This window comes from Aphis gossypii, chromosome 2, assembly GCF_020184175.1.
Source record: "Aphis gossypii isolate Hap1 chromosome 2, ASM2018417v2, whole genome shotgun sequence".
NCBI classification, from domain to species: domain Eukaryota; kingdom Metazoa; phylum Arthropoda; class Insecta; order Hemiptera; family Aphididae; genus Aphis; species Aphis gossypii.
Window position 1 is genome coordinate 44,675,534 of NC_065531.1, and position 27,426 is coordinate 44,702,959.

The 27,426-nt window shown below is 24.6% G+C and overlaps 1 protein-coding gene and 1 pseudogene across 2 annotated transcripts; both read left to right on the forward strand.

Annotated features, from left to right (window-relative positions):
- The first annotated feature begins 30 nt into the window (after positions 1-30).
- Positions 31-26,908, forward strand: LOC126549694 (uncharacterized). 2 transcript variants are annotated; one of them, XR_007603814.1, is made up of 8 exons: positions 31-170; positions 3,280-3,801; positions 4,543-4,747; positions 5,485-5,879; positions 6,164-6,335; positions 6,403-6,699; positions 9,910-10,383; positions 26,649-26,908. XR_007603814.1 is itself a non-coding variant. In XM_050199738.1 (7 exons), exons 2-7 carry the CDS (start codon positions 3,545-3,547, stop codon positions 10,270-10,272), a joined length of 1,689 nt encoding a protein of 562 aa, XP_050055695.1. In that variant the 5' UTR covers positions 31-170; positions 3,280-3,544; the 3' UTR covers positions 10,273-10,644. The 2 variants fall into 2 exon arrangements, 1 of the variants encoding a protein (XP_050055695.1); XM_050199738.1 differs by lacking the exon at positions 26,649-26,908 and having other exon boundaries at positions 9,910-10,644.
- LOC114124792 (uncharacterized) lies at positions 16,934-26,908 on the forward strand (annotated as a pseudogene).
- Positions 26,909-27,426: the final 518 nt, after the last annotated feature.

The following is a 27,426-nucleotide window of genomic DNA, read 5'->3' on the forward strand; positions in this document are numbered from 1 at the left end:
GGTACTTAAGTATTATTTGGTTAGTTAGTATAAATAATTGTATGTGCGTATCATTATAAATACTTAAAAACAGTATTTTATCATACAATTTGGTAGATTAGCGTTACACGATTCGTATTCGATTTGGCAGTCACATCACATAGAGACACAAAGTATATCGTATATAAACAGTAAGTAAGATCATTTTTTTTTCATCTTTAAAAAGATAATAGGTTTATTTGATTTCAGTGAACATATACGTATGGGGCTCATGATTCTACAATTTAGAATCTACATATTAATATATACATTTAATAAATAGTTGGTACTATATTAATAGAATAACAATAATAATACATTTTTATTTTATAATTAAAACAATAAATACTAATATTTTGTTATTCATATATTATAATGATATAATACAATACTATTTAGAAAATCACAAGGTAAAAAAAATAGGTAATAGCTAGTATATACGAGTATATATATTTTTCTAAGAATTTTGTAGGAATCGCTTTGTTTAATTTCTAATGCTTGTTTGTTATAAATTCTTGGACTTAAATATAAGTATATGGATTGTGTTAATTTTTTTTTGCATGGTTAGTACTTTGATATTTATTATGTTTGTCTAGTATTATGTACATTCCAATACAGAAATACCGTAATTAATTATGGATTTTATTAGTGTTTTATAAACAACTTTGATTTTTTTAATTTCTAAGATATCTGTTAAAGTTTTGACAACGTGGGGAGTCCGTCAGCCTGGTACCCTAATTTAAAATTATGAGGTCAAAGTCAAACCACACTAAAAATAAGTATCTAATTCGTAATAATTTGTAACTTAAGTCTTAATCCCTAAATTGGTGTTCCCTTTTTTTCTGGAGCTGGTCTGACGTTAGCCTAGTACACTGAATTTAAAATTTCTAAGTCATACAACACTGGAAAATTAGTAACCAATTCGTAATAATTTGTAACCTAATTCTTAATTAATTTTTTTCTACTAGGATAAAACACGTTTTAAAAATCACCATTTGAATTATTTTCAATACTTTAATATTTTTGAATAAATATAAAATATTTAATAATTGTATACATTAAAAATTCAAATAATTTATTTGTTTAAAATGTTCTAATAAAATAGTACTGTGCACCATACAAGTTTAAGACAATATTAATACACATGAGTATATCTATTTTTAAACTATTGTTTTGTATTTAATATTTAGTGATGTGTTTTTTTACTTTAATCAATTATTTTCTCAACCTTTTCTTTTAATTTCAAATATATATATTTTATAAATTATAAAATCTATACAATGTATCTAATATTGACTATAAAAGATAAACTTAATAAAACGAGTATTGTATGAAAATAATTCATCCATAATAAATATGTATTTTTGTTACCTTTACCTATATTATTAATATTATTTTTCATATTATTACAAAGACCCTGTATTGAATTAACTGTAAGTAGGTAACTGTTTCTAAATTAGAGTATTTTCAGAAAAATGTTCACAATACCATTTTATTAGAACATATTAAGCAAATAAATTATTTACATTTTGGATGTATAAAATGTTTAAATATTTTAAATTTATTTAATTATTATTTATTAAAAATAATTTAATTTTTAATAATTATTAATTATTATTAATTATTCGAGAAACGTATTAATATAATTACCGCTAAACATAATTATTTTAAGTTGATTTGAGGATTCCTCTTCTCTATGGCTTCTGACGGCTAACCCTTATCTATTACAGATAAGTAGAGTATCTTATAGACACTTTAAGTATTTCTTATTAACATCAACTGTTTTTGACTTGACTTATAAGTTATAACATTTCTAGAATTTTCAGTAATTTTGTATCCTGTTAACATAGCACTCGCAACTTTGTGAGCCATTGAATTTTCATGCTGTGGAAAAGAATTGAAATAAGCCTCTTTTGACCATTAGCGAAATTATCACTGATAAATATTGGGTCAGAAGTTGTAGAAGGGAAAACATCAGTGGCGCAACTAGGAGGGTGCAAAAAGGTCTTTAGCACCCCCAAGTTAAAATTTAGCACCCAATGTTTTTTATATCCAACTTTTATTATTTTATTGAAGTGCTATGAATGTTATGTTTTTAAATTATGAACAATTTTCTGAAAAATATTTATGGATATTTATGGATATTCCCATAATATTGTTAGACTATTAACTATAAAGTATACATTACGAAGAAATATATTGCTTACGAGCTATTTTTAGCCAATAGGTCGCATCAAAAAGCACTATATCTCTGTGGTGCGTTCACATATTTAGCAACCTCTGTTTTAGAGGTCTAGTTGCACCTATGGAAAGCATGACATTAAAAACACTATGCCGAATCAGTAAAAGGACTATATATTCTAACAAAGTAAATGACTGATACTAATCAGAACGAAACTTTCTTCCATTATGTTTTGGAAAAACAATATTGGGTATGTGATTGATAAGATCTGAACGATTACAACCATTTACCAACCAAAACAATGCATTTTTTTTCTTTTATTCCCTTTTCCAAGGACTTCATTTTGAATTCACTATACTGAAATTTAAAAAAGAATTGTTATTTATAATAATTGATAAATATAAATATTCTATTGAAAAAAATTGAAAAATTAATTTTTATATAAAAATTACTAATTATTTATAATCGGTAATAATGATATGAATATTGGCCAAAACTCAAAATGTATATTATAATGATTTTAAATACACAATTATTACCATTATATTTTTTTTTTGATAAAGACATTTTAATGTAAGGGCCTTTTTTATTTCTTTATTATGTTTATGTATTTGCTAAAATAAAAAATTTGAATAATTTCATCATAGGTATATTAAAATAATTTATCTAAAAAATAAAATGTGTAATACCTATTTAACAACTAATTATAGGTAGGTACTTCAAATATTATAATCACTTAATTTAACTACATACCACTTACCTATTTAACAACCAATACTTCAAATATTACTAATTAACTACATGTTTATTATCTGCCTATTTAAATTTTTATTTAATAGTACGATACTGTAATGTCAATTTTAGAATTATTGATTTTATTAATTTGTTAATGAATCAATAATTTATTATTAAAGGAATTTGATGTTTTTACTTTAATTCGGTTGATATATAATTTTTCTTTAAATTAAATTAAAGGAAAATTATTTATTTATTTATAAAATTGTATACATTTACATTTTATATTATATATTATACACGTTTATTTTCAATTAAATTTATATGATTTATTTTGAATTTAGTGGAACATTAATTGCACTTGAGTGGTCTTGGTGTCTGACAATACATTGGTTGCAACTGTCTGTAGATTGGCAAATCCCCATTTTAGACGATTTGCTGAAAAGGTCTGCTAGCGATTTTATCTGAGTTGAATCGCTAACAGCGATCGACTGCTATTGATCGCCAAGACCAAACCAGTGATATTTAAATTATACGTTTAGCTGGAAGTATTGAGAGGAGAAGCTGCATTCTGTCTATTAAGAGCAATCGTGTTTTATATACTGAAAAATGGCGAGATATGATGATCCCCTAAATAACGCGATAGGCGCGTTGTCTGTCGACGACGATCGATGGATAGAACTAGGATTGGACTACAAAATTCGAACGCAGCTAAGTGAAATTAAAAACAATTATGAAAGCATTTTCTCGTGGGATATCCAAAAATTAACAGAAGTTAATATGTGTCAGAAGTGGAACCTCATTGATAAAATTCGGGATAAGCAAGAAATGATCGTAACCATGGATGATGAATTCGATTTAAATAGGTAAATGCCAGAAATTTATTTAATTGTATTTTCCTTTATGTAATTATTTTGTTTAATTAACAAACACCCATGGGTACCGAATTTTATTAGATATTGATGTATTTAAGGTTAAAGGTGTATTTATCAGGTGTTTACACTTCCACTTGCTATCCCATGAAATAATGAACTCAAATATTAGACCAAATGAATAATTCGCAATATAATTTTTAAAATATGTAGATTAATTGTAAGCTGTTAAAACAGTTTTTAAGTTTTTATTAGTTATTAAAATATATCTTTTATAGTTATATTACAAACATGATGATGGTAAAATAGTTGACTTTTTAGTTTAATTTAAGTGAGACACTCAACACTTACTGTACTACTGAGTAATATACCCGCTTGCTTACATTTTTTATTATATAAAATGTATGTATTATAATTTATTAGCCTTAAAATTAAAAATTCATTATTTAGAGCTATATTTAATTTTAAAATATTTTCCAGCTGTTTCAAATTACTATTATGATTTAAAATTTTAATGTTATATAATAATCAATGGTATTCAATGAATCATACAAATGTGAGCTGAATTTCAGCCTTCAAAGGATAATTAAAATTTTGATTCTTAACGGTATAGATTTTTGTTTTCAACCGATAAGCAGAGTATGTCGACACATGAGAAATACATCTTGATTATACATAGATAAAGTGTAATATTGTATGCTCTACATAACTATAGAAAAAAAAATGTATTTATAGATTTTATTTACAACTGGTAGCTTGTTATGAACTTTATAATAACAAAAGTTATCAAGAATCGTATTTGGAAATTCAAGGCACTGTTAAATATCTGGAGAAGTATAAATTTGATAAGTCAATCGTGCAATACTTTGATGCCTACTATCATATTACTCAGGCCACCAATGCGTATGTTGCATTAACATTGAAAATTGATTCAGAAAAGGTGTATTTTTATTATTATTTAATTCATTAATAGTATATTCAATATCACCTATAATAAGTTAATTTTTATTAATATTTATAACTACCAATAACCATTTTAAATTAACTATTTGTATAAATTATGTAGTAATAGTATCAATTATGTTTATATGTAATGTGTATTATGTATAATGAATTTACAAATATTATAATTTAAAAACGTTTTAGGGAACATCTTAAATGGGTCTTAATGTATTTTAGCTTTATGATTTAACTATGGTTAGATATATAAAAATGTTATGCACCAAGAATATTCAATTTACCATCGAAAACTACCCCTGAAATTTTAAATTGAAGCATTATTTCCACAAGTTATGGTGTACACAAACACACAAAAAAATAAAACACATATTTTTGAAATCAATACATTTATCACTTAGTTAAGTATCTAAAAATCAAAATCTCAAAAATGTATATAAATGTGTAATTACATGCAGTATGTTTATATATGTATAAATATGCAAAAAAAAAAATGAGTTTTATTTAAACGAGAATAAGCCTAATTGTGGACAAATCAGACAACTAATTAATTTGAACTTAAGGAAAAAAATATGCAAATTCATATACATCCCATATTTATACAGATATAGATCTTTATAAATAAATCTATCAATATAACCATTAAGACATTAACTTATTATAGTATAAGGTGAGACCTAATAGTATTCATTTTCAATCTACTGTATTTTTTTCTTTTAGTTACTCAATGATGTTAAACACGTTAAACATTTTAATCGATATGAGGAAGCTGCAATTTGTGCGGTTAAAGCCAAAATTTTTATGGAATATCCTCATGAAGGGAATGATATGGCTTTAAAATTTATTAATCAAGCCCGTTACCTTGATTCTACTGAACCTGAATGGATAGTAATTTGGTTGAAAGCCAAAGGACGAGTAAGACGTTATAACCAAAAATTTAGAACACCAGATGATGATGAAATAGATGCTGCAAATATGTTATGCACAACACAATCAAAGCTTCATATTTTGGTTCAAGCTATGAACGTTTATGAGGAAGCCGGATTTATTAAAAAATATACAAACAACCACAAAGAATCAATTCGTTTTTATAAGCTTTCGTCTGATATTACTAAGTAAGTAGTTGTTTTGTATTGACTGAAAGGTATTGACGATAATTTAAAATTGTAATAACATACTTAAAAATTATATTATGAATTGTGTCTATCCTATGTGTCCTAAATTGTAGCTTTTCAAAAAATAACTGTACTCTTTGAAATTACATAATTTTTTTAACTATTATTACAATCAAGTAAAATCTATTTATATATTTTTTTATCGTTTTGTTGATTGTTCACAATCTCTTAGTTTAATTTATTTTAAATTAAGTAATTGCATTTCATGTGGTTTTTTTTCATAGAAAAGCAATTGAATTGCCAAAAGATGATACAAATAAACTTATTTTTGTTTTATTGTCATCTTATTCGAGTTATGATAAATCTATTATGAGCAATTTAATCCCAAAACTGACGAATGTTCAAAATAGAGGTGTGGACCAATTTCTAGGCTTTTATTATTTAAAACATGAAAAGGTATAGTATTTATTAATATTTTATTGTTACTAAAATCTAAAAATCTAAAATACTTGTTTTATTTAAGGATTATGTAAAAGCAAAAATACATTTCACTCGTGGAATGGAAGCTGGTGATTTTAATAGTTCATTGCAGTTAATAAAAACAGAGTGTCTGTTAAAATCTGTCAATGACTTTCCTTATGTGCAATCATTAAATGTGATGTATGATAATTTTCAAAGTGCATATAGAAGGCTTATTATATTAATACATATATTGATGTATTACAATTTCTGTGAAAATAATCCGAGTGAAATGATGCGCTATCTTAAAATGTACATTGACCAAGAGATTGATGATACTATTAAACTACATCATTTAACTGTAAGTTATTCAAATATATAAATAACTTTGTATCTATCAATTTTTCAATGAATGATTTATGTTTAGTAGCTTAGTATTTTTCAAGGTAACTATTACAATATATATCAAGTTATGATAATATAAATTTTAATAATATTTTGTTATTATCAAGTAGTTAATTAGTAATTACATAATTTCACATTTATTAAATTGAAGTTTTGAAATTTTATCTAATATCAGAATATATATGTATTTTTCTATTTATATATTTGTCGTATTTTTATTTCAAACGATTTGTAATTATTCATTATTCATTTCTATCTTAACAAATGTATTTAAAAAGTAAAATATTAAATATAAATGTTAAGAATTTAGTTAAATATAAAAACAGACAATGTATATTTTATAGGCTGCATTCGAGTTCTATCCCAAGAACCCTTTTTCATACCAATTCTATTTCGGTTGAAAAAAAAGGTACATACCAATCCCGTCCCAGTTAAAAAGAGTATAATTAAAATAATAATAAATGGTAATATGTATTAAGACTGTAGTTTTAAAATGCATTAAAAAAAATATAGGGATTCATCATATTAGTACATATTCATAATTTAATCTTAATAACTTATAATTTTATATATAGTAATTAAAAATCCAGTGAATGTTAAATAGTTAAAGTCAAACTAGCATATTAATATCCAAAAGAACACATTTAAAAAAATTGTTAGTAGATTGCTTTTAAGCATGTAAAAATTATTTTAAGTACTTATGTCTCATTATAAAAACTTATTTATTATTAATTTAATTGTCTTATCAATTTTTATACATATTTTACATTGTTTTTGAATTAACTTCCAGTGTTAAATATTTTTATTTAATTCTTTGTAAAAACTTAATTTAAATTAATTTTTAATAATTAAAATTTTACCTTTTTCACTGTACATACCATCTATTTTTAATAAATTAAATGACATGGATGTACGTGAAGCTCAAATAACGACTGAAAAGTTTATTTGGCTTCCTTAACTGAAATCATATTATCTTTATTTTTAAATAATATATTATTATTAAATTCGATTGTCAACGTTATTAAGTTGTAAATTTTACATACCTATAGTTTAATATAAAAAGACATACAAAAGGGACTGAACTGGAATTTTCAAAATAGGACGAAATTATAATATATCCATTAAAAAAAACCATGACGGAACTAGTATATTTTTAAATTCAATTTTTATATGTAGCACGGAACTAAGATACAATCAGATTTTATATTATAATGTGTATTTGCGTTAAAGGTTATCATAAATTATTAACTATTTTAGATGATCTTGTATTAAAATGGGGTTTTCAGGGAATGAAAGGAAGTACCAAAATACATATTTTCGTAGAAATTTTGAAATTGAATTTTAAATTTTGAATCCTTCTGCAGTATGCGTATTTTAAGTAATTCAACTTAATTTTTTTTAAATGGTGATACCATCTTTTCTACAGATTCAGGTAGAGTATTTTTAAAAAAAAAAAATGTTTGTATACTTAATAAGGTTTTTCTAATTATAAAATGGCAAATAAAATAAAGTATTTAAGAATTATTTTTGACGAAATTTTAACTATGTTAGCATTTATTTTATAGTCGAAAATCAAAACAATATTCAGATATTGTTAAATTGCTTACATAGACAGATAAGACATTAGGTAAAAACTTGTTTGTTTTCATAATTTAATCTCATTTTTGCCATTTATACTTCTAAAATAAAATAGTTAAATATTGAATGTAATAAAAATAATAAAAAGTTACACACTACAAATTTGAAATTAAGATTTGTCTATTTGCAATTATTAATTTTAAGTTTTAACTACCTGATAAATGGTTAAAAGTTTTCACTTTGATATTCCAAACACAATTCCAAAAGGTTTAAATATTCTAAATATTCTATTGACATAGCAATGTTTTTTTGGTCATCTTTTATATTATTATATGCCACTAATTGTATTGCGTTTTTAAATCTTGGATAATTTGCATAACTGTTTATAAGTGTCCCTATGAAAAAAAATCCAACTTAATGACTGAGATTACCGTTATGCACATACCAAAAGCGTTAAGAATTTGAAATTTCTTTGAAAATGTGTATATTAGTACCTACCTACTCTCTTTACTCCTCGAAAACCCCATTGCAATACAAGGTCATCCAATTTGAGAAGTTAGTGTCCCCCCCTTAACGTGAAAAAATACAGTAGAAATTGTTTATAATGACGTTCAAGGAGCCAAGGAAAATAGGGTGCACACTAGTTGCCTCCCGAAATCAAAAAGATCTATAATTTTTATATGAATTACCTCCCGACTATGTACGAGTTTCCTCTCGACGTACCTTAAATTTTATCAGAAAAGAAAAGGGTCTAATACTATAAAAAAAATAGTTGCCTTCCATTAGTCAGGTAATAAATATATAAGTGGTTCCAAACGTTTTCAAATATCATGTATCAAAATAAGTTTTAAATTTCAATGTCGTAATTTATGATTTTTGTTATATTTGATACGATTACATTATATTTAGTAGATACATATATACCAGAGGAGTCAATTTTAGGACATAATAACCGTTTGTAAATATTACCAAAATTATGAAAATAAAATATATCTTTAATCCATATAGAAAAAAAGTAAAGATATAGACTACTGTACTATACTGTATAGCAGGCGTGGCCAAATTGCGGCTTGAGTTATAGACTTTTGCGACTCATGTAACATTTTTACAAAAATAAATTTTTAATATGAATTAATGTATTTAAAACATTATAATATTTTATTAAATTACAATTTATAGGAAAAAATTACAAAAAATATAGTGTTCTTGATATTATAATACTAAAATGTATTTTTTAAATTTTTAATTATTAACTTTTTTCTTATTTTCTTATTTTCTTCTTTTTGTTATATTATATAATTATATAATAATATACCTTTTCCATTTCAGTTCTTTCGTGTTTATTAATATATTGGGTGACTCGTGAGTCTCTTCTCGCGAGCCACCCTTGCTGTACCTATAGTATTTGTACGTAGAATAATTTGATAAAATTGATGGATAATTTTTGTTTTTGTTTTATGTTTTATGTTTTTATTTTTAATAATAATTGATAGCTGTGGCTGTGTGTTTAAAAAATTCTTATTTGTTTGTTTGTTTTTTTTTTTAAGAATATTGTTTTATTATTTTATATAATTATTTATGATTTCAGTTTCCTTTGCCATTGTTTAAGATAAACATGTATTTTAGACCAAATACATTTCTGAATATGTTATCTGAGAATGTAAAAAAAATAATAAACAATGATTGGAGTTTGGAAGAAAAACAGATAATTGACAACACATTTGATCGGTTCAATAAAATATTAAAGTTAAATAAAAATGATATTAAAATAAATGTTGCTAATAAGACCACTGCTCATAAAAAATGCGAATCTTGGCGAAAACAACGAGTTGATTTGTCAGAAGATAAGTCTAATAAAACTGATCAACATCAATCTAATTCAAAATATTTTTATCGGAATACGACTTTAGAAAAACATGTTGATTTAGCCAAAAAACCATCAACAAATTAACAAAGAATAATTATTGTTAATAATTTAAAATTATCTGTTAATAATCGTATTAAGTCAATGCAATAAACAGTTTGATTAGTTCAAATAGCGTCGAGACATACATAAAAAAAAGTTTGAAAACAAATTTAGTTTCTTCCGTAATGCACGTATATTGTATATTTGTATCACGTGAAAACGACTCTATAATTAATAAACCTTTTATAGATGTGACAAGACATGTGGTAGTTATAAAGTTATTATATTATTAAAACTAGATTTTATATCAAAACTTAATTAATTTATATATTATTAAATTAAAATTGTACTTTGTTTAATGTTTATACCTAATATGTTTTATTTTATATTACAGTCAATAAATGAGTTATTCTATTACTTGCTTTTATTTTTTATCTTCAAAAATCATTATGAAGTTTCGGCCTATTGTGTAAGTAAGTATACATATAAGGTATGTTCACTTTATAGCATTTTATGTTCGAAATAACAATTAAACAAAGAAACAGCCCTACGATTTGAAAACAACTATCCACGGGGGTGGAGGACGCGAGTGACAGCTAGTATATTGAATATTCTATATACGCATATAAAAATACTAAGAAAAATCGAGAATTTTTAATGGATAATAAAGAGTCAAAATATTTTGAAAATGATAATTTCAGCATTTGAAATAATTTAAGTTCCCACGATTATAAATTTTTGATTTGAAACAAAATAAAGAAATACTTACATTTTATCGGAAATTAGTTTAGTGTAAAATTAACAGTTTATTTTCCCAATTATTAAGAAAAATTTCACTTTTTATCTCTCGCTTTAAATACCTTTTAGATCCAATTCGCTTTCAGAAATAATCTCCTAAGCTGAAAATCGAAGTATTTTTATTGTCTCAAAAGGGTCATTCATAAAGACCATAGTATAAATAGGTAATTTTTTTAAATTAATCTACGTTATATTTTAAATATTTAATTGCATTTAGTAAAATTAATAACCATAAAAAAGGCTATGATTTTTATGCAATAAATATTATGTAATTGTTACATACATAAATGTTAAAAAAAAAATACAAAGTAAAACTTTAGTGTTAACTAAAAAAGACTAAAATACTTAAAAACCAATATAAAATCTATGATCGTGTGATGATAAAAAAAAATAATTATTATTAAAACAGAAAATAAGATTAAAATTACAAATAAACTATTATACTAAGGCATTAATTATTATAATTATATAAATGTAAAAACTAATGACAGAAACCTTTTCAGAAGATAGTGAATCGATACTATTACAGATGAAAAATAACGCCATTGGGCATTGGTAGTGGTCTATTTTATCCAAATAAAACAATTTTCTGTTTCTTTTCTGATTTTACGTAACACGTCTTTATAACACAACGACAAGATAAATTCACTGGTATTATTTAATTTGTCACTCGCAATGCCGTACAGGATTAGCCATTTTTGTAATAAAAATATAAAATTAAGATTGATAATCGATTTTTGTTGTAATACAGAGAAGTAAATACAAAACAACACAGACTAAAAGAGGATTTCAAGTATTTTCAGCATAATATTTGTTTTCTTTCTCTGGTAGTCTGATCTACGCTCAAAATAAACAAAACGCATTCACGCAAAATCTTTATGAGTTATCTTTGTGCAAAATCAACTATTACAAAAACTATAGGTTGTTTTATATTTTAGAGTTTATCATACAGGGTGATTTTTTTATCAAACAACACTCATTATTTCAAAAAGTATTAACTTTTTTCAATTTTTTTTTTCTTCAAAATTTTAGATTTACACTGTTCTAGAATTGTAGAACTCTGTATTATTTTTCGCTCTTATATTCATTAGGTAAATCACTATCAACTTCTGATTTTCAAATGACAACCTATACTTTTAATTTCATAAATTAAAAACTCTATTTTTTTTTATGAATTATCACGTTAATATTTTAATTTTTCGTCAATCCGTTGATGAGATATAGCCCCTCAAAGTATAGGGATTATTCATGTTTTTTACGTTTTTTTTGTAAAATATATGCATTATTTCGAACCATGACCCATTATAAATTTTATAGTTCGTAAAATTATGCATTCATACATGTGCATTGTGCATATGTGTATTTCATTAAATTTTTTTTATTATTTTATAAATAATCCTATTATTACCTATATTATAGTCAATTCTTTATCACTATAAAATATCAATATTGTTATTAATTGTTAATAGATTAACATAATGTAGTTACTTATAGTTTGTACCCTGTGCATTGCGGTTCATTACTAAAATACTTAATATTATTTACAGTATTTAGTGACTATTTACTATTTTATGCTGAAATATACACATATGCACATGTATGAATGCGTAATTTTACGAACTATAAAATTTATAATGGGTTATGGTTCGAAATAATGCATATATTTTTTAAAAAACGCAAAAAACATGAATAATCCCTATACTACGCGGGTTAAAGTAGCAACCTTAGCGTACGCAGCACCGCCTGTGGCGGTTTAATCGTGCAACCCATTTCGGGACGTTATCAGAAGCGGAGTTTGGTCTCCTTATTCTAGTCTTCATGGTTCTTAATAACATGTCAAGAGAATAAAAAAAAATAGTTTATTTTTATGTATAACGATTTACATAAATACAAACTAGGTAACTCCTGTCCATTTGGAATTAAGAATGCATATACACGGCTGTTAATTCAGTTTAATTGTAATTTGTAATATTGTAAACGTGGAAGTTAACACGTATATGTTAACATGTTCATACTTACCAAAAATATAATATACTTTAATACAGGTTGAATTACAAATATTTACTTGCTTTATAACATGTAGAAGAGTTAAAAAAACAAAAGTGGGCAAGTGAGTACCGCTCTGCTGTACATTAGGTGCCGTATGGATCATTATTATATATTATAGGAGTGTTAAATTTGAATCCAATGATAGTTATCATTGTATACGAAAAACGATTCTGAACGAAGATGATTTGTCAGCCTAGGATATAATTTCTAGTGGTTGGTGAAAAAGGTGGTTTATGTTTTAATGGCCTGAATACAACAAAATTTAAGTTCTTTTATAATAATTGTAAGCTAAACTAATGAAAAACCTTGTATTAAATTTTCAACTCTTAGCTACTTATACAAAAATTTTTATGAAATATACCTACAAAATAATTTCCAAGTATTCATAGTTTTGACGAATTTTTGTCAATATTTGAACTTCAAATGCTAATAAAAAAAAATTGTGCCTATGTATTCTTATAATTTTTTAATCACTATAAGAATAACTTATGAGGAACTTTGTATTAAAATTTCAAGTATTTTGATAGGGCTAAAAATATTTTATCGACACTTCAAAAATATTTTTTCAGAAAAATTGAAAATTTCAGTTGTCTAGAAATAGCTCAAAAAAAGTCAAAATTTTTTGATAATTTAACTATATACGGATACTACTGACATTAACATTTGGTGAAAATTTCAAGTAATTTCAGTGATTAGTTTTTGAATTACAACCATAAAAAAAAATCGATTTGGTCGAAAACTGGTTTTGCGTAAAAATTGCCGTTTTTCGGTCATTTTTTTTTTGTTTTTCTCGATTTTTTTGAAAACTGTTGGAAAATGTTAACTTTTTACCTCTATAATGCACCAAGGATATTCACTTTTACATCGGAAATCACCCCCATTGTTTGAAATTGGAGCATTATTTCGACTAGTTATGCTGTACACAGACACAAAAAAAAAAAAAAAAAAAACACACATCATTGTAAAATCAATACATTCATCACTTCGTTCAGAATCTAAAAACAGTCAACTCATTTTAGATGGTATTGGAATTATTGTTTTGTGATTGTACAGAACGCAAGATTATTATTTTGCTTCATAAATTTAAATAATTTTAATTTTAATGTTATAGGTGGGGCGGAGTTACAGAATACAAGGGTATTCTTAACTTTTGGCTTTTCATAATCACTAATCGGTATCTATTATTAGAATGACGTATTATGCATCATCGTCGGAGTCGGTAATCGAAAGCGATAAGCGAATAATAGTATTTATAGTAGTAATAATAGTCCAATTAATATTATAATTATATGACAATTGACAATAAAACAGCTAGGTAATAACAGGTACAAATTTAATATTATCACCACTCTCCGCTACACCATGAATCGTTGATATCGAATTCATTACTATTATAGCTACTGGACTTAACAAATAAAAATCCCAATTCTGACTAATTAGTACTGATGTATAACACCTAAATACTTCTTAAAACCAACCAACTTTGAGCAGCTATAACTCATCTACGGATCAACGAAAGTTAAATATTTTAATGTGAAAATTCATGAAAAAATTGCTTTTTTAATTTATGCAATTATTAATAAAAGTTGCCATTTGAAAATCAAAAGTTGATACTTTTTTATTATTAATTTAAGAGTGAAAAAAAATTTGAAAAAAAAAATAAATACTTTTTGAAATAACGAGAGTTGTTTGATAAAAGAATCAACCTGTATATAAGCGACATGTGATGAAGTGTCAAAGTTAATAATAGATTCACAAGTGTACGTATTAAACGTACTCGCAATAAACGATAACGATTTTAACGTCAAGATTTAAATACCACAGTTGTAAAATAATTTGTTACAGTAGTATGAATTTTACGAATTAATAATAATTAAGATAAGATATAAATTAAATAACCATTACTACATACTTACTATACTTATAATATAAATACTTGGGACTTGGGTATATTTTTTTTTAATTTATGAGAAATATTCTATTTTTTCTTCTACTAACCAATACATGATTAAATGATTAAAATATATATGTCATAAAACATACATTTGTGCCTTTAAGGTGTTTATTGTTGAAATATGAAATAATATGCGATATTCAATTATTATAATACTTAATTCGTGAATATTTCAATAAATAGAACTTTAAAAATATAATAATAACAATAAAAAAAACTTACTTAGGTACTTGTAAGATTAATAGGTAGGCAAATTCATCGCTCCTCTTAATATCTAAAATTACAGGTTTAATTATTAAATTCATTAGATTTGGAAAATGTTCTAAATGTATTATATTTATAGTTTAATAACTCTTTTTAAACCATTTTTATATTGATCTAGATTAAAAGAACCAACAGCGTTTAAACCATTAAAATTGCTGTACATAACCTTTCATATCTATTAATTTTTATTAACAATAATAAATATTAATTTCAGTATTGAGTTTAATATTTTAATGACTTACTATAAATTAATGATATACTTAGATACTTGTAGAACATTCTTCAATAAAAATAAAATTATTTATAATAATATACTAAGTGATCCATTTAACTTAACTCATTATTTAAAAAAATATCAACATTTATGGAAAATATGGTTGACAACATGCATTTTAATTCAATTTTTAGAAAGCAGAATATCTTAGTGGAATATTACCTATAATCAGTGTTTGAGACCGATATTAGATACCGATTTTGAATACCGGTTAAAACCGAAATAAAAATTCACTGATTTATTTACTACGGAACCTTAAACTTTAGTAAATTGATTAATAGTTTTAGTTTAAATGAATTGTATTTCTAGAGATAAATACATATTTTTAACTATCTTTTAATGCAATTTCCATACCTTTTTATTAACTTAAATTGAAAATCTTATCAGACACACACACTAATTATAATTGTGTGTTAAAATACGTTCAACAGTTTTGTTAAGTCCAATTAAATTATTAACACATTAAAATCTAGTTGCGATATATGGGGTGTTGCTTCTAGCTCGTGTGTTGTCGTGTCTGACAAATCCTTGTCAGTATGAGGAGAGTTTTTATCCCTAATTATAGTTATCCTAAGTGACCATGTATAGTCGGTGGATGCTACCCACGTTATTCTATATATCATATCATATTATAACGGATATAATATACGTGTCGGATGTCCCTTCATGGTCATCTCATCATCTCACTTTGCGTATTGTCGCAATTCTAGTGCCTAAACACGATTCCAACATGTATTAGATATCATGATAAATTATAATGATAAAAGATAAAATTTGGTTCTCTGTGTTAAAAGTATCTACAAATATTCATAGGCCTGTTTGTGGTTATATACATACAAGTACAAAATTTTCAAATAAAAGTAAATAATAATATATTGTTTACACGTATTATTAATAGTAGCATTGTTAACAGTTATCAAATAATAATTAATATTTTATGCACGTAAAAAGTTTATAACGATATATTTTTGTTTGAAAAATTGAATGCCAGTATTAAATACTACGGGAAATAACTCTATAAAATTAACATTTAACAATAATTTAAAATCAGCTTCAGTTAATAATTTTTGTAAGGAGTTTTTAACTTATAGAAATCCGTTAAAGGTTAAAAGGAAGTTTTACTGGAATGTAAAAATAGAGCTTGAGCGTAATATATATGTATTCAGGTGCAGATTTAGGAATATAGTGACCCGTGGGTGGAATATATTGTAAGGGCCTAAAGTAGATATAGTAGAGTATATCTGTGAGTAAGATATATATATATATAGTAAGATTCTGATAATGGCACTCTTTTTAGCCATTAACTCAAAGAGTGATTATTATTATAATATGTTGGTACTTAAGTATTATTTGGTTAGTTAGTATAAATAATTGTATGTGCGTATCATTATAAATACTTAAAAACAGTATTTTATCATACAATTTGGTAGATTAGCGTTACACGATTCGTATTCGATTTGGCAGTCACATCACATAGAGACACAAAGTATATCGTATATAAACAGTAAGTAAGATCATTTTTTTTTCATCTTTAAAAAGATAATAGGTTTATTTGATTTCAGTGAACATATACGTATGGGGCTCATGATTCTACAATTTAGAATCTACATATTAATATATACATTTAATAAATAGTTGGTACTATATTAATAGAATAACAATAATAATACATTTTTATTTTATAATTAAAACAATAAATACTAATATTTTGTTATTCATATATTATAATGATATAATACAACACTATTTAGAAAATTCATAGTACATTCCAATACAGAAATACCGTAATTAATTATGGATTTTATTAGTGTTTTATAAACAACTTTGATTTTTTTAATTTCTAAGATATCTGTTAAATTTTTGAAAACGTGGGGGGTCCGTTAGCCTGGTAACCTAATTTAAAATTATGAGGTCAAAGTCAAACCACACTAAAAATAAGTATCTAATTCGTAATAATTTGTAACTTAAGTCTTAATCCCTAAATTGGTGTTCCCTTTTTTTCTGGAGCTGGTCTGACGTTAGCCTAGTACACTGAATTTAAAATTTCTAAGTCATACAACACTGGAAAATTAGTAACCAATTCGTAATAATTTGTAACCTAATTCTTAATTAATTTTTTTCTACTAGGATAAAACACGTTTTAAAAATCACCATTTGAATTATTTTCAATACTTTAATATTTTTGAATAAATATAAAATATTTAATAATTGTATACATTAAAAATTCAAATTATTTTTTTGTTTAAAATGTTCTAATAAAATAGTACTGTGCACCATACAAGTTTAAGACAATATTAATTGAAATAAGCCTCTTTTGACCATTAGCGAAACTATCACTGATAAATATTGGGTCAGAAGTTGTAGAAGGGAAAACATCAGTGGCGCAACTAGGAGGGTGCAAAAAGGTCTTTAGCACCCCCAAGTTAAAATTTAGCACCCAATGTTTTTTATATCCAACTTTTATTATTTTATTGAAGTGCCATGAATGTTTTTAAATTATGAACAATTTTATGAAAAATATTTAATTATTTGGTCGTAAGTTATATAATATAATTCATTATAATTTACTCCATACACGGATATTCCCATAATATTGTTAGACTATTAACTATAAAGTATACATTACGAAGAAATATACTGCTTACGAGCTATTTTTAGCCAATAGGTCGCATCAAAAAGCACTATATCTCTGTGGTGCGTTCACATATTTAGCAACCTCTGTTTTAGAGGTTTAACCTATGGAAAGCATGACATTAAAAACACTATGCCGAATCAGTAAAATTACTATATATTATAACAAAGTAAATGACTGATACTAATCAGAACGAAACTTTCTTCCATTATGTTTTGGAAAAACAATATTGGGTATGTGATTGATAAGATCTAAACGATTACAACCATTTACCAACAAAAACAATGCATTTTTTTTCTTTTATTCCCTTTTCCAAGGACTTCATTTTGAATTCACTATACTGAAATTCAAAAAAGAATTGTTATTTATAATAATTGATAAATATAAATATTCTATTGAAAAAAATTGAAAAATTAATTTTTATATAAAAATTACTAATTATTTATAATCGGTAATAATGATATGAATATTGGTCAAAACTCAAAATGTATATTATAATGATTTTAAATACACAATTATTACCATTATATTTTTTTTTTGATAAAGACATTTTAATGTGAGGGCCTTTTTTATTTCTTTATCATGTTTGTATATTTGCTAAAATAAAAATTTGAATGATGTCATCATAGGTATCAATAAAATTTATCTAAAAAAGAAAATGAGTAATACCTATTTAACAACTAATTCTAGGTAGGTACTTCAAATATTAACTTAAAAAATAATTATCAAATATCATTTAATTTAACTACATACCACTTACCTATTTAACAACCAATACTTCAAATGTTATTAATTAACTACATGTCTATTGTCTGCCTATTTAAATTTTTATTTAATAGTACCTACTGTAATATCAATTTTAGAATTATTGATTTTATTAATATGTTAATGGATAAATAATTATTAAAGGAATTTTATGTTTTTACTTTAATTCGGTTGACATATAATTTTTCTTTAAATTAAATTAAAGGAAAATTATTTATTTATTTATAAAATTGTATACATTTACATTTTATATTATATATTATACACGTTTATTTTCAATTAAATTTATATGATTTATTTTGAATTTAGTGGAACATTAATTGCACTTGAGTGGTCTTGGTGTCTGACAATACATTGGTTGCAACTGTCTGTAGATTGGCAAATCCCCATTTTAGACGATTTGCTGAAAAGGTCTGCTAGCGATTTTATCTGAGTTGAATCGCTAATAGCGATCGACTGCTATTGATCGCCAAGACCAAACCAGTGATATTTAAATTATACGTTTAGCTGGAAGTATTGAGAGGAGAAGCTGCATTCTGTCTATTAAGAGCAATCGTGTTTTATATACTGAAAAATGGCGAGATATGATGATCCCCTAAATAACGCGATAGGCGCGTTGTCTGTCGACGACGATCGATGGATAGAACTAGGATTGGACTACAAAATTCGAACGCAGCTAAGTGAAATTAAAAACAATTATGAAAGCATTTTCTCGTGGGATATCCAAAAATTAACAGAAGTTAATATGTGTCAGAAGTGGAACCTCATTGATAAAATTCGGGATAAGCAAGAAATGATCATAACCATGGATGATGAATTCGATTTAAATAGGTAAATGCCAGAAATTTATTTAATTGTATTTTCCTTTATGTAATTATTTTGTTTAATTAACAAACACCCATGGGTACCGAATTTTATTAGATATTGATGTATTTAAGGTTAAAGGTGTATTTATCAGGTGTTTACACTTCCACTTGCTATCCCATGAAATAATGAACTCAAATATTAGACCAAATGAATAATTCGCAATATAATTTTTAAAATATGTAGATTAATTGTAAGCTGTTAAAACAGTTTTTAAGTTTTTATTAGTTATTAAAATATATCTTTTATAGTTATATTACAAACATGATGATGGTAAAATAGTTGACTTTTTAGTTTAATTTAAGTGAGACACTCAACACTTACTGTACTACTGAGTAATATACCCGCTTGCTTACATTTTTTATTATATAAAATGTATGTATTATAATTTATTAGCCTTAAAATTAAAAATTCATTATTTAGAGCTATATTTAATTTTAAAATATTTTCCAGCTGTTTCAAATTACTATTATGATTTAAAATTTTAATGTTATATAATAATCAATGGTATTCAATGAATCATACAAATGTGAGCTGAATTTCAGCCTTCAAAGGATAATTAAAATTTTGATTCTTAACGGTATAGATTTTTGTTTTCAACCGATAAGCAGAGTATGTCGACACATGAGAAATACATCTTGATTATACATAGATAAAGTGTAATATTGTAGGCTCTACATAACTATAGAAAAAAAAATGTATTTATAGATTTTATTTACAACTGGTAGCTTGTTATGAACTTTATAATAACAAAAGTTATCAAGAATCGTATTTGGAAATTCAAGGCGCTGTTAAATATCTGGAGAAGTATAAATTTGATAAGTCAATCGTGCAATACTTTGATGCCTACTATCATATTACTCAGGCCACCAATGCGTATGTTGCATTAACATTGAAAATTGATTCAGAAAAGGTGTATTTTTATTATTATTTAATTCATTAATAGTATATTCAATATCACCTATAATAAGTTAATTTTTATTAATATTTATAACTACCAATAACCATTTTAAATTAACTATTTGTATAAATTATGTAGTAATAGTATCAATTATGTTTATATGTAATGTGTATTATGTATAATGAATTTACAAATATTATAATTTAAAAACGTTTTAGGGAACATCTTAAATGGGTCTTAATGTATTTTAGCTTTATGATTTAACTATGGTTAGATATATAAAAATGTTATGCACCAAGAATATTCAATTTACCATCGAAAACTACCCCTGAAATTTTAAATTGAAGCATTATTTCCACAAGTTATGGTGTACACAAACACACAAAAAAATAAAACACATATTTTTGAAATCAATACATTTATCACTTAGTTAAGTATCTAAAAATCAAAATCTCAAAAATGTATATAAATGTGTAATTACATGCAGTATGTTTATATATGTATAAATATGCAAAAAAAAAAATGAGTTTTATTTAAACGAGAATAAGCCTAATTGTGGACAAATCAGACAACTAATTAATTTGAACTTAAGGAAAAAAATATGCAAATTCATATACATCCCATATTTATACAGATATAGATCTTTATAAATAAATCTATCAATATAACCATTAAGACATTAACTTATTATAGTATAAGGTGAGACCTAATAGTATTCATTTTCAATCTACTGTATTTTTTTCTTTTAGTTACTCAATGATGTTAAACACGTTAAACATTTTAATCGATATGAGGAAGCTGCAATTTGTGCGGTTAAAGCCAAAATTTTTATGGAATATCCTCATGAAGGGAATGATATGGCTTTAAAATTTATTAATCAAGCCCGTTACCTTGATTCTACTGAACCTGAATGGATAGTAATTTGGTTGAAAGCCAAAGGACGAGTAAGACGTTATAACCAAAAATTTAGAACACCAGATGATGATGAAATAGATGCTGCAAATATGTTATGCACAACACAATCAAAGCTTCATATTTTGGTTCAAGCTATGAACGTTTATGAGGAAGCCGGATTTATTAAAAAATATACAAACAACCACAAAGAATCAATTCGTTTTTATAAGCTTTCGTCTGATATTACTAAGTAAGTAGTTGTTTTGTATTGACTGAAAGGTATTGACGATAATTTAAAATAGTAATAACATACTTAAAAATTATATTATGAATTGTGTCTATCCTATGTGTCCTAAATTATTGTAGCTTTTCAAAAAATAACTGTACTCTTTGAAATTACATAATTTTTTTAACTATTATTACAATCAAGTAAAATCTATTTATATATTTTTTTATCGTTTTGTTGATTGTTCACAATCTCTTAGTTTAATTTATTTTAAATTAAGTAATTGCATTTCATGTGGTTTTTTTTCATAGAAAAGCAATTGAATTGGCAAAAGATGATACAAATAAACTTATTTTTGTTTTATTGTCATCTTATTCGAGTTATGATAAATCTATTATGAGCAATTTAATCCCAAAACTGACGAATGTTCAAAATAGAGGTGTGGACCAATTTCTAGGCTTTTATTATTTAAAACATGAAAAGGTATAGTATTTATTAATATTTTATTGTTACTAAAATCTAAAAATCTAAAATACTTGTTTTATTTAAGGATTATGTAAAAGCAAAAATACATTTCACTCGTGGAATGGAAGCTGGTGATTTTAATAGTTCATTGCAGTTAATAAAAACAGAGTGTCTGTTAAAATCTGTCAATGACTTTCCTTATGTGCAATCATTAAATGTGATGTATGATAATTTTCAAAGTGCATATAGAAGGCTTATTATATTAATACATATATTGATGTATTACAATTTCTGTGAAAATAATCCGAGTGAAATGATGCGCTATCTTAAAATGTACATTGACCAAGAGATTGATGATACTATTAAACTACATCATTTAACTGTAAGTTATTCAAATATATAAATAACTTTGTATCTATCAATTTTTCAATGAATGATTTATGTTTAGTAGCTTAGTATTTTTCAAGGTAACTATTACAATATATATCAAGTTATGATAATATAAATTTTAATAATATTTTGTTATTATCAAGTAGTTAATTAGTAATTACATAATTTCACATTTATTAAATTGAAGTTTTGAAATTTTATCTAATATCAGAATATATATGTATTTTTCTATTTATATATTTGTCGTATTTTTATTTCAAACGATTTGTAATTATTCATTATTCATTTCTATCTTAACAAATGTATTTAAAAAGTAAAATATTAAATATAAATGTTAAGAATTTAGTTAAATATAAAAACAGACAATGTATATTTTATAGGCTGCATTCGAGTTCTATCCCAAGAACCCTTTTTCATTCCAATTCTATTTCGGTTGAAAAAAAAGGTACATACCAATCCCGTCCCAGTTAAAAAGAGTATAATTAAAATAATAATAAATGGTAATATGTATTAAGACTATAGTTTTAAAATGCATTAAAAAAAATATAGGGATTCATCATATTAGTACATATTCATAATTTAATCTTAATAACTTATAATATTATATATAGTAATTAAAAATCCAGTGAATGTTAAATAGTTAAAGTCAAACTAGCATATTAATATCCAAAAGAACACATTTAAAAAAATTGTTAGTAGATTGCTTTTAAGCATGTAAAAATTATTTTAAGTACTTATGTCTCATTATAAAAACTTATTTATTATTAATTTAATTGTCTTATCAATTTTTATACATATTTTGCATTGTTTTTGAATTAACTTCCAGTGTTAAATATTTTTATTTAATTTTTTGTGAAAACTTAATTTAAATTCATTTTTAATAATTAAAACTTTACCTTTTTCACTGTACATACCATCTATTTTTAATAAATTAAATGACATGGATATACGTGAAGCTCAAATAACGACTGAAAAGTTTATTTGGCTTCCTTAACTGAAACCATATTATCTTTATTTCTAAAAAATATGTTTTTATTAAATTCGATTGTCAACGTTATTAAGTTGTAAATTTTACATACCTATAGTTTAATATAAAAAGACATACAAAAGGGACTGAACTGGAATTTTTAACACAGGACGAAATTATAATATATCCATTAAAAAAACCATGACGGAACTAGTATATCTTTAAATTCAATTTTTATATGTAGCACGGAACTAAGATGCAATCATATTTTATATTATAATGTGTATTTGCGTTAAAGGTTATCATAAATCATTAACTATTTTAGATGATCTTGTATTAAAATGGGGTTTTCAGGGAATGAAAGGAAGTACCAAAATACATATTTTCGTAGAAATTTTGAAATTGAATTTTAAATTTTGAATCCTTCTGCAGTATGCGTATTTTAAGTAATTCAACTTAATTTTTTTTAAATGGTGATACCATCTTTTCTATAGATTCAGGTAGAGTATTTTTTAAAAAAAAAAATGTTTGTATACCTAATAAGGTTTTTCTAATTATAAAATGGCAAATAAAATAAAATATTTAAGGATTATTTTTGACGAAATTTTAACTATGTTAGCATTTATTTTATAGTCGAAAATCAAAACAATATTAAGATATTGTTAAATTGCTTACATAGACAGATAAGACATTAGGTAAAAACTTGTTTGTTTTCATAATTTAATCTCATTTTTGCCATTTATACTTCTAAAATAAAATAGTTAAATATTGAAGGTAATAAAAATAATAAAAAGTTACACACTACAAATTTGAAATTAAGATTTGTCTATTTGCAATTATTAATTTTAAGTTTTAACTACCTGATAAATGGTTAAAAGTTTTCAATTTGATATTCCAAACGCAATTCCAAAAGGTTTAAATATTCTAAATATTCTATTGACATAGCAATGTTTTTTTGGTCATCTTTTATATTATTATATGCCACTAATTGTATTGCGTTTTTAAATCTTGGATAATTTGCATAACTGTTTTTAAGTGTCACTATGAAAAAAAATCCAACTTGATGACTGAGATTACCGTTATGCACGTACCAAAAGCTTTAAGAATTTGAAATTTCTTTGAAAATGTGTATTTTAGTACCTATCTACTCTCTTTACTCCTCGAAAACCCCATTGCAATACAAGGTCATCCAATTTGAGAAGTTAGTGTCCCCCCCTTAACGTGAAAAAATACAGTAGAAATTGTTTATAATGACGTTCAAGGAGCCAAGGAAAATAGGGTGCACACTAGTTGCCTCCCGAAGTCAAAAAGGTCTATAATTTTTATATGAATTACCTCCCGACTATGTACGAGTTTCCTCCCGACGTAAATTAAATTTTATCATAAACGAAAAAGGTCTAATACTATAAAAAAAATAGTTGCCTTCCATTAGTTAGGTAATAAATATATAAGTGGTTCCAAACGTTTTCAAACATCATGTATCAAAATAAGTTTTTAATTTCAATGTCGTAATTTATGATTTTTTTTATATTTGATATTTGATACGATTACATTATATTTAGTAGATACATTTATATCAGAGGATTCAATTTTAGGATATAATAACTGTAAAAACATTTAAATTAATTAATTAAATTATTATTTTAGAATTAAATAATCAACAGTATTCTGTTTAAAAAATCTGTTATTTTAGATTGAACTTTGTATAAAAATTACACTCTATTTTCTTTCTAGTTCTTCAAAATGTGTATTTGGACTAAATTTTTCCAATATAACCAAAAATAACCATCATAAGATCCTTATAGCCATTATACAGACGTCATAATAACCAATACAAATTAGTATATGGAAAATAGTAGTTTTGCATGGACTTTCAATCTAAGCCCTAAGATCATTACACCCGATAGGTCATTACAACCGGTGTCATTTTTAACGGTTTCTATATACTACTGTAGTATACTGTATAGCAGGCGTGGCCAAATTGCGGCTTGAGTTATAGACTTTTGCGACTCATGTAACATTTTTACAAAAATAAATTTTTAATATGAATTAATGTATTTAAAACATTATAATATTTTATTAAATTACAATTTATAGGAAAAAATTACAAAAAATATAGTGTTCTTGATATTATAATACTTAAATGTATTTTTTAAATTTTTAATTATTAACTTTTTTCTTATTTTCTTATTTTCTTCTTTTTGTTATATTATATAATTATATAATAATATACCTTTTCCATTTCAGTTCTTTCGTGTTTATTAATATATTGGGTGACTCGTGAGTCTCTTCTCGCGAGCCACCCTTGCTGTACCTATAGTATTTATACGTAGAATAATTTGATAAAATTGATGGATAATTTTTGTTTTTGTTTTATGTTTTATGTTTTTATTTTTAATAATAATTGATAGCTGTGGCTGTGTGTTTGAAAAATTTTTATTTGTTTGTTTTTTTTTTTTTTAAGAATGTTGTTTTATAATTGTATATAATTATTTATGATTTCAGCTTACTTATCCATTGTTTAAGATAAACATGCATTTGGACCAAATACATTTCTGAATATGTTATCTGAGAATGTAAAAAAAATAATAAACAATGATTGGAGTTTGGAAGAAAAACAGATAATTGACAACACATTTGATCGGTTCAATAAAATATTAAAGTTAAATAAAAATGATATTAAAATAAATGTTGCTAATAAGACCACTGCTCATAAAAAATGCGAATCTTGGCGAAAACAACGAGTTGATTTGTCAGAAGATAAGTCTAATAAAACTGATCAACATCAATCTAATTCAAAATATTTTTATCGGAATACGACTTTAGAAAAACATGTTGATTTAGCCAAAAAACCATCAACAAATTAACAAAGAATAATTATTGTTAATAATTAAAATTATCTGTTAATAATCGTATTAAGTCAATGCAATAAACAGTTTGATTAGTTCAAATAGCGTCGAGACATACATAAAAAAAAGTTTGAAAACAAATTTAGTTTCTTCCGTAATGCACGTATATTGTATATTTGTATCACGTGAAAACGACTCTATAATTAATAAACCTTTTATAGATGTGACAAGACATGTGGTAGTTATAAAGTTATTATATTATTAAAACTAGATTTTATATCAAAACTTAATTAATTTATATATTATTAAATTAAAATTGTACTTTGTTTAATGTTTATACCTAATATGTTTTATTTTATATTACAGTCAATAAATGAGTTATTCTATTACTTGCTTTTATTTTTTATCTTCAAAAATCATTATGAAGTTTCGGCCTATTGTGTAAGTAAGTATACATATAAGGTATGTTCACTTTATAGCATTTTATGTTCGAAATAACAATTAAACAAAGAAACAGCCCTACGATTTGAAAACAACTATCCACGGGGGTGGAGGACGCGAGTGACAGCTAGTATATTGAATATTCTATATACGCATATAAAAATACTAAGAAAAATCGAGAATTTTTAATGGATAATAAAGAGTCAAAATATTTTGAAAATGATAATTTCAGCATTTGAAATAATTTAAGTTCCCACGATTATAAATTTTTGATTTGAAACAAAATAAAGAAATACTTACATTTTATCGGAAATTAGTTTAGTGTAAAATTAACAGTTTATTTTCCCAATTATTAAGAAAAATTTCACTTTTTATCTCTCGCTTTAAATACCTTTTAGATCCAATTCGCTTTCAGAAATAATCTCCTAAGCTGAAAATCGAAGTATTTTTATTGTCTCAAAAGGGT